General features: G+C 57.5%; 1 protein-coding gene across 3 annotated transcripts in view; it reads left to right on the top strand.

Moving 5' to 3' along the window:
- SRC (SRC proto-oncogene, non-receptor tyrosine kinase) overlaps positions 1-4,624 on the top strand; it is a 31,344-nt gene extending 26,720 nt beyond the window's left edge. For all 3 annotated transcript variants that reach the window (XM_075018213.1, XM_075018223.1, XM_075018234.1), the window contains 3 exons: positions 351-504; positions 721-852; positions 1,314-4,624. In XM_075018213.1, coding sequence (XP_074874314.1) covers positions 351-504; positions 721-852; positions 1,314-1,522 — 495 coding nt within the window. In that variant the 3' untranslated portion in view covers positions 1,523-4,624. The remainder of the gene's footprint in view (positions 1-350; positions 505-720; positions 853-1,313) is intronic.
- The last annotated feature ends 4,948 nt before the right edge of the window (positions 4,625-9,572 follow it).

Consider the following 9,572-nt stretch of genomic DNA (forward strand, 5'->3'; position numbering starts at 1 on the left):
CCTTCTGAGGGCACTGGCTGCCCGAGCACCTTGCTGGGCTGTTGTGGCTGTCGCCTGTTGGGTGATGGGGTGCTCCGCAGCCTCACTTGGGTGGGTGCCACCATCCCCGCTGGGTGCGCTTTCCAGAGCTGGGTTGCGGTCAGAGACAGTCATTTTGCCCATTCCCATTGCTGCTGGCTCCCTCTGGCCAGCAAACCTGCGTCTGTGTGGGTTTTCTTGAGCAACCGGCTGTTCCCGCACGCTGGGTAGGATCCTGCTGCAGAGCTGTTCCCCTCGGCAGTGCCAGGCACTCCCCGGGGACCCTCGTGTCACCCCGCCAGCCTCGGTGCCCCATGTGCTGGTCCCCACAGATCGCCTCCGGCATGGCCTACGTGGAGAGGATGAACTACGTCCACCGAGACCTCCGGGCGGCCAACATCCTCGTGGGAGAGAACCTGGTGTGCAAAGTGGCCGACTTTGGCTTGGCACGCCTCATCGAGGACAACGAGTACACCGCTCGGCAAGGTGCGTGCCCGGCACTTCCCAGGGCTGCCGGCACCGTGCCCAGGCAGGCGGCACCGGAGCACTGGCCGCTCGTCCCTGGTCCCCAGGGGTGTGCATTGCATCTGGAGCCGGCCTGTGGCCCTGGTTGCGTGGGGGTTCCGGAGGCACTCACAACCCCATGCACCCCCTGGGTAGCACGAGGCCGGGATCAGCCTCTCATCCTGCCTTTCCATCCAGGTGCAAAGTTCCCCATCAAGTGGACGGCCCCTGAAGCTGCTCTGTACGGCAGGTTTACCATCAAATCAGACGTCTGGTCCTTTGGCATCCTCTTGACCGAGCTGACCACCAAGGGCAGAGTGCCGTACCCAGGTGAGGGATGGCACCCGCCAGCAAAGCCCCGTCCCCACTGCAGTGCCACAACGCTGGCTGCCTGTGCCCAGCGCTTGCCCCTGGCACTCCATGGCCGCCAGAGCCATCTTTGCAGAGGAGCAAACCGATGCAAATTTTCTCCTGCAATTTGGGCAGGGAGGGTGGGCTCAGAGATAAGATACCCCTGCCCAGGTCGGATCCTGCCCTGCTGGGGTAGGGCGAGCAGAGCCCAGCCGGGATGCAGGGTCACAGCCACCCTGTCCTGCTTTAGTCACCGAGCAAGGTGACAGGCTGGCAGGGACAAGCGCTGTTGGGCCGGGGGGTCCCTCTCTCCCTGGGTCACGGGGGATGCTCGTAAGGCTCGTCCCAGCATAATGCCCTCGGTGTCCACTCCGGAAAAGGCATGGTGCAGGATCTGGCCCAGCTCTAATCAACGCCATGTCTCCTCTGGCTGCACGCAGGGATGGTGAACCGGGAGGTGCTGGACCAGGTGGAGCGGGGGTACCGCATGCCCTGCCCGCCCGAGTGCCCCGAGTCCCTGCACGACCTCATGTGCCAGTGCTGGCGGAAGGACCCAGAGGAGCGACCCACCTTCGAGTACCTGCAGGCTTTCCTGGAGGACTACTTCACCTCGACAGAGCCCCAGTACCAGCCTGGCGAGAACCTATAGACCCGGAGCTCCTCCTGGCACCAGGGACACTGCCGTCCTCGCCGCGGGGCGCCGAGGGCTGGCCTCCCCACCAAGGGGCCGTTTTTTGTGGAGCAGCCCCGGAGTGGGACGGGGCATCGTCTCCGGATGCGGCCAGGGGAGGTGCTGGGTCCCCTCATCACTCATTAAGACTTCTGGCCCATGTTTAACGAAGTGGCGCCGTCCCGCTGGCGAGAGGAGCCTGCGGGCGCTGGCGGAGCTGTCTTGGGAGGGTGAGCAGAGCATCTCCCACTGAGAGACTTGGCTTTCAGGAGACCTTTCCCCCCCAGCAGCTCTGGGGTGAGCCTGGAGGAATTGGGGGACAGCATCACCCCATGTCGGACACACGGCCCCGGTCTCCTTCACCCCCTTTCTAAATCAGCACAAATTTCCCTGACCCTTCGCCCTCCCCCCCTTTGGCTCTGGTTCTCCTGAGTGCGCTGGCAGAGACGTTTCACCATGGGGAAGGCACAGTCCCCGGCTGGTTCACACAGGCTAGCAGGTGCTGGGAGCGTGAAATGTGGCTGCTTGTGGCTCCAGTGACCGACACCATCCCATGGGAGCACCGAGGCACACGTTTGAGTCTTCCAGCTGCATCCGTCCCCCCACAAGGGACCCATCTCGTCTCTCCTGGGAGCAGCACCCAGGGATTGCCGGCAGAGCCCTCGCCCTGCCTGCGGCCAGCCCTGCCACCCTGGCTGTGCTTTCTCCCACCGAGCACTCCTGGTCTTCCAGCCGGCCCCCTGGGAAGTGCACTACAGCCCCCGCAGCCGCCTTCCCTGGCTCCGCTGCCAGCTCTCCCACCGGCAGATTCCCCTGGGCTGCCCCACCACCAAACCCGGTGCCACCACAGGGCTTGAGTGCATAGCACATGCGGCTTTTCAGGGTGTGGGAGTATTTTGGGGGAAATACTAATCTTTCACAGATGCTTTTGTCCACCCAGTACGTTTTTAGCTGTCTTCCCCACACCACTCACATCTCAACTGCTGGGCTGCCGTCTCCATGCAGTGGGAGCATCCCGGGCCATGGGCCACCATCCTGGAGAAGAGTCCTGGGAAGCGCTGTGCTGCAGAGGAGACATTCGCATCCTCATCTCCCCCGCTGCTTGCTCCCAAATGCCTCAGCCGTGTTTTGGCTGTGAGTGGCTATCCATGCCCAGTTTTGCCCCCGCACACATCCCGTGGGGCTGAATGGTGGGGTGGCACCCAGCCCCTGCGCTCTCCCGCCCAGCATCTGCTTGTACATAGCCCTCAAGCGGTCCTTTCGCCCTCCCAAACATTGACTTAGTTGCATGTGTTGGTTTTCCCCCCCTCCTGCAGCTGTACCCAGCTGGAAACCCTTTGTTGTGGTGGCTCGCAAGGTTTTGCTCCCTCACCTCTCGGGTCCCGGGCACCCTTACTCAGAAAGACCTGGAGGCTCTTTGGATGCTTTCCTGGAGGAGGGGTGGGATGGGGGCTCGAGGGGGTGCTGTGGGCAGGGGTACTGGCATGCACCAGTGGGAAGGACCTGGAGAGGGGAGCCAGCAGCTTTGCCCACCTCTTGGTTCTCAAATCGGTGGGCTTGCTTTGCTTCCCCGCGCTTGTGGGATGTGGTTTCCCTCCAGCACAGCCTCCGTGCAGCCAGCAGACCCAAACCACCTCTTGCCAGCCCCTGCTGTGGTGCCAGTGTCCCATGAAAGCCAGGTGGGAGCTGAGCATGGGCGGGGGGGTGGCCAAAACCCCCTACCCAAACCTCTGCCAGAGCAGGGCCTGGGCATGCCGCTGCTTTCTGCTTGCTCTCGCAGCTCCCTGGCCGCTTATTTATGAACCAAGTGCTCACTTGGTTGGCTGGTGGCTCCTTTTTAATGAGTAAAACCTTCAAAATCAGCTTGAAAACCTTCAAAATCGGCTCTTCAGTATGGAGAGATCCTGCTGGCTTGGAGAACAGTGACTGGTTTAATGGATTTTTTTTTAAATCTTTTTGGGACTTGGAGCCTTTGATCCCCCTTCCTAGCAGATTTGCTGTGCCTGCATTTCTGTGTTTGGGCAGGGACCCTCCAAAGCAAAATGTTCTGGGTCTTTCTCTGTTTGCATCCCTGGGACAGGTGGCTGCTGCATCCCCGTCGGCGCTGCCAGAGAAGCCCCGTCCCGCAGCAGCCGGTCCAAGGGGTGGCCTGTGCCATAGCTCTGCCTAAGTTATATAAAATCCCCATCCCCAGGAGAAACCTCTTAAAACTGTAATGTGTGGAAGCCAGATTTGATCTGAAAGCTGGGGAGAGAGAAGGCAAGCGCGCATGTTAAGGTTTGGCCTTCGGTTGTCTGCAGCACGTAGAGGGTCTTGAGCGAGCGCAGCGGGACGGGAAGGGGCTTAACCCAGCGCTTTCATTTTCTGGCTCTTTCTGGCAAGCGGCAGAGCGGGAACGCAGCCTTGGCGCAAGGAACGCCCCGGGCTGGCTTAATTCCCCATGGCTTTTGGCAAGCTCTGACGAAGGAGATGTGCTGGGGACATTTCAGGGCAGAAGACAGTAGAGCAATCCCGGAGGAGCCCTCCTGCACAGGGCTGGGGCTGTGTGTCTGCATGTCCGTGTGTCCATCCGTGTTCCTGTGCAGCAGTTTTGGTTGGACTCAGCATCTCCAGACTCGCCACTGCAGCCGGCACAACCCAGAGGCCCTGCAGATCAAGAGCCTCTCATCCATCACCACTGTTGTCTGCCACTTTATTTTTTAAGCCAATAAACTCTAGAGGGGAAGCCCCACCTAAGGATGCTCTTTGGCTTCCCAAGGTCAATAACGCCCTACAAGTTATGCTCCTCTGCTGTTATCATTTTTTTAAACAGTGTTTTGTAAGATCTCCAACCAACTATGCAGAGAACATGTGGATCTGTGTCTCTCTCTCCCCAGCTGCCCTCTCCCTCCACCTGCCTTTTTCAGTGTTGAAGTAAAATATTTAGCTTTTTTTTTTTTTTTTTTGGATAATAATAAAACTTTGGAAAAAAAACCTGAAAAGGTCCAGCTTTGTGGGTGGTGGGGGGTGGAGATGCTTTGAAACTCTAATGTTGATGTAAATACTTTGCAATTTGATAATTAAATACAAACAGACCTCACAAAAAAAAAAAGCGTAGCTCATGTATGAGAGGACTCCTTTGCACCCCTGTTACAGGAGTTGGTGGTTCCTGGAGCATGTGCAATGCCCATGCGTGGCTCCAGGTGCTTCAGACTTTTTTTCTGGCCGATGCTTCTGGGATCTTGTGCCACTTCTGTGCTGCTGAAGCTATTCCTGTGTCCCCATGCGGGCTCGTGGTCCAGCACAGCCCCAGCGCCTGCTCCTGCAAGAGGAGCCTCATCCATCGTGTGTCCCTCCTGCTCCGAGGGCCAGGGCCAGCCGGCTGGCGGTGGCAGGCAAGCTCCCCATGCCCGCACCGCTCTGGTGGGGAAGCACTGCCATGGTGGGTGCAGAATGAGGCCAGCGTGCTCTGAGCTGAGCTGGGATGCAGCCTGCATCGCTGGTGGGATCCCAGCTGCAGCCGCTGATGCCGAGCAGAGGGCTGCGACGCATGCCACCGGCACGCGGTGTTAGCCACGAGGGACCCCACGGGCTCCTCCGCTGCGTCCATCGCTGCTTCCCAGCCTCTGCGTGCGGGGACACCGGGGTCTCTGCCCACACACAGGGAGCACTAGCCCCCACGGGGCTGCAAGCGGCACGGTGACCCTCGCGCACATTGATCTTGCCAAAGCCAGGGCCAGCAGAGCTGCCCCAAGCCCAGCAGGCAGGAGACCTGACTGCCAACCCCCATGGGCTGGGCTGGGGGGGGACAAGATGGGGGGCAGCCCTCCCTTCAGCAGAATCTGCTTCATCAGCAAGCTGACAAGAAGCAGGCCTGCTTTGTTGGGCTAATCAGTGGGTGCTGATTGGGATCCCTCGCTCGGTGATTAAGTAATTGATATATAGCACAGCACTGGGGGGAGGAGGCCCTCTGAAAGCAGGGTGGCTGCTGCTGGTGGTCCTTCACCACCGCCGTGGGCTGGGGTGGCTTTAGTGCTCCCGAGCCCCCTGGGTCTGGCTGCTCAGTGCTGACACGCGGCTGCTCCTTCCTCCTCGGGGTGGCAAGTGACTCAGTCTTATCACCTTAAATGTTTAATGCTTTATGTTTTGCTTCTCTTTAAAGCAATTAAGTGATTGAGGGATTATCTCTGGGCAAGTCCCTTGGTCTGTGTGCAATGTGTGGGTTGGGGGTAGGTCAGTGGGGTCATCCCCGGGCGGGGGGATCTGGGGCCAGGGCTCTGCCAGCCCTCAGCTTTGCCCCTTCAGCATCACTACTCCGGAGCAGGGTGGCCGAGGGGATGGCATACAGAGAAAGAGGTGCTGCGCTCCAGCCTGAGCCCTGGGGCAGCGAGGGTGTCTGCAGTGGATTGTGCCCAGGGGATGAGGGGGCTGGATTCAATACTTCCAAGCACTGCCTATGGCACAGCTCGCTTCCTCCTCTGCCTGTCCCCTTCACTCTGTGTACGGCTGTCAGCTTTGGAGGCAGCTGAGGCATCTTAAAAAGATGGTTGGGGGACTTGGCAGCACCCGCAGCCCTTCCTGGCTGTGCTCGGTGCCTGTCTTCCCACGGAGTCACTCCCCTCAGTTCACTCAGACCAGCGGGAGCCCCTGCCAGCCAGGCGTCCCCAGCCTGAGCCAGGCAGATGTGCCTGGGGATTACACCACATGCCTCCTTTACTGGACTTAATCTCGCTGTTTGCTTCACACTCGTGTTTTGTCCTGTAAGCCCGAGAGAGGATTTGGGTGTTAGGGCGGGGGCTGTGGCTGCCCCCGCAGCAGGACTGGTGAGGAGGTGGGAGTCCTGTGCTGGGCAGTTTGTGTTGGTAATGGGTTTCTAAAACAGCAAGGATGGGTTGTTTGGCCTGAACATCCCCTTCACTGTCCCCAAAGCTCAGTGGTAGCACCCCCAAAGCACATCAAGTCCTGGCTCTTGATGCAGGCTCCCAGAGGATAAAGGGGGAAAACACTCGCGAGCAGGTGGGGGGCAGCCCTGAACTGCTCCGTGTGCTGAGGATCCCCCGGAGCAAATCCTGGGCTGTGCTGCAGGTCTGGGGTCTCTCCTACAGCCCAGATGCAGCAGAAGGGCTCTTGGGGCAGGAGCAGGGTGTTTGTTAAAGGGCTGGCTCATGGCGGGGCTGTGCCCCAGTGCCAGGCGCTTGGGTCTCACTGGCTGTGCCACTCCAGCCCCCACTGTGCCTGCTGCTCACTGGTAGCAAGGCATGAATGGGAAGCTGCTGGCACATGTCAAGTCAGATGACAAAGCCTGTCTCTGTCCCCTGTGGACTCTGCCACTCAGCTCTCATCCCTCCCAGCAGCAGGTCTGGGTGGCACCTGAGCCATCTGTCCTCCCTTGCCCTGCTACCAGCAGATTTGCCTTTGCTTGGAGGAGTAGTAAAACTCTCTTGCCACGGGTTAATCTCCAGGCTCCCGAGGGAAGGGCTAAAGTCCTTACCTGAGGAGTAGCTTACCTCCCTCGGTGGCTGAGGGCTAGGAAACTGCTCTGGTGCAAGGAGCAAGAGACAGGCAAGACCAAAGAGCACTAGCAGGGCAGGGCTCTCCGGCCCTGAGTGATGTTTGTGGCTTCCCTGGCTCAGGGGGTTTGGCTGGACCAGCCCCAGGGCAACACCAGGAGGGGACAAGGTTGGAAGCTGTGGGAGCCCGGTGCTGTCAGCAGTGGGGCTGCACTTTTGGACTTAGCTGCCTCTCTGAGCTGGCCAGTGGGTGCTTTCAGCCCAAACAGCTCCTCAGTGGGATCAACCTCTCTCCTCTGCCTGCTGCTAAGTTAGTAAGGCCATGTTACAGGCTTGTCTTGGGGTAAGCAGGGAGAGCATTCAGGCAGGAGGCACTAATTGCTGGGCAAGATCTAGGGATGGACAGGCAGATGCTGGGAGAGAGGGCTGGTAGCCATGGTGGCCCCAGAGAGCTGGTTCCCTACCTGCACCGCAAGTGGTGCCAGGAAGCTCAACTGCCAAACATCAGCCCTTGAGATGAGATGCACCAACATGGATGTCTGGCAGATCTAGGGTTCAAAAAGCCATACCAGCCTGGTAGTCATGGCCAAACCTTCTCCATGGGAAGTCTTGTGGTGTCCCAGTTGCTCTTCCTGGGAATGCTGCCTCTCCCCGATGAGTGGTGAGGAGAAGAGTGAGAAGTCCCCGGACCCCGAGGCTGCAGTGAGGAGCCTGAGGACTGCCTGAGCTAAGCTGCATCTCTGTTTCTAGGGATCTGAGCCTGGGTTTGGGGTTGTGGTTTTTTTTCTTTCCTGACCCTGCTGTGTCACTGATCTGTTATGTGACCTAGAAAACAAAATGATCTCTCCTTCAAATGGAAAGACAAAGGAACAGCTTAAGGCTCCTGCTCCCTGTATCTAGGGAGCACCAGGCAGATGGACACTTTATAGTACAGCAAGGTGATGAGACTCACTCTGTGCCAAAGCCCTTGCGGGCAGTGTCCAGGCTCAACGGGACCTGGCACAACACAGTGGTTGTGTTTTAAACCCCACTGCTTTCAGAGTCACTAGTGTAGCTACCCCCTGCAGTGCCTGCCACTGGTGTGGTCCCCATGCAGAGACCCCCTCGGTGCCTCCAGGATACCAGGGGACAGAGCCACCCCACTGCTTTTCTGGCAGAGAAGCTCCTTGAGACCAGGGCAAAACACCTCCTCTGAGCTTTCTTCCATGTAGGCAGCAAATGCCTGCCCAAGAGCACAGGTGCTTCGTCTGTACGGGCTCAGTCCAATCTGCGGTGCACAAACAGGGAAGCTGTGATGATGCTTTTCAAAAGCCATCGGGTTCAACCTGTTCTGCAGTCACAGGCTGGTTTTTCATGGTCTCTTTATAGAGAAGGATGAGCAGGGCATTAGCATGGGATGTGAGACCTAGTTGGGTTCCTCACTCTGCCTGAGGCTTTGTGTCTGACCATGATGAAGTTGCTTTAATTTTCTATCTTTAAAATGAAGATAGTATCTCAGTGCCCTAAAGAGGGTAAGACAGTGTGCTGAGGAGGGCTGCGTACATATCAAAGGGTGCTCTTTATCTACATTTGGGGTGGGAGGGCTGCAAAAAGTAGGTTTCATCCCCATCAGTCTGCTGAGATCTCTCCTGTCGCTACACTGGCAGCCTCCCTCTTTTGAAGTGCTTTTTTTCTCCAAGTTGGGTCTCACAGAAGTGAAAGCCTGCAGCTGCACCTTGTCTTGAACCCCATGTACAAAGCTAGGGCTTGCTCTTGTCCAAAGGACTGTCTGGTTTTGTGGATAGGGTTCATCTAAATTGCTGTACAGTGCAACTTGGCTAGTTAGCAACAAAAATGTACTCTTAAAAGAACTGACTGCATTAGCTTAAATAAATTTAAACTTAAAAGGTGCTCAGAGCACAGACAACAGTCTTGCCACAGCTTGCAAATGAGATGCCCTCCCCTCTCCTTTCTGTTCGTTATTTATGCTGTGGCTGATATGACAGCTACTGGGATTTCCCTCGGCTTGACAGGTGACAGAGCTGTCATATCTATTCTTGGTGATGCAGCACATGCTTTTTTTTTTTTTTTTTTTTTTTTTTTTTTTTTAAAACATGTAAACACTGATATGCCTTGAAGCCTTTCCAGCTTGGACTTGGTCTTCAGGGCTTGGAGCAAGGGTAGAGGAAGCTGGTTTCAGCTGCAGCAGCACGCAGCTCCTGCACCCTTTAACTCTCCAAGGTGTTCCTGGGCTCCGTCAGTCAATAGTCCTATGTCTGACTGCAGCGTGTGTGCCCCTTTTCCCCCCAAGTACTACACAGCATCATGGCCAAAGCTGCAGAAGGGCCAACGCAACCAAAACCTCTGCCTGGATGGTTCGTGGCAGCTGAGTTGCAGCCTGGTCTCTGCTCACAGCAGGGGTACAGGGGACAGGTTAGGCAGATGAGGTGTCGTGGGACGGGCTTGCATGGCGTAGGTGCCCAGCAGATAACACTTTTACTGCCGGCATTGGGGATTAGCAGCTTTCAGGACACTGCTCTGTGGTTTAATTTCATAAGTGG

The sequence above is a fragment of the Buteo buteo genome, chromosome 2, assembly GCF_964188355.1.
Source record: "Buteo buteo chromosome 2, bButBut1.hap1.1, whole genome shotgun sequence".
In the NCBI taxonomy this organism is placed as follows: domain Eukaryota; kingdom Metazoa; phylum Chordata; class Aves; order Accipitriformes; family Accipitridae; genus Buteo; species Buteo buteo.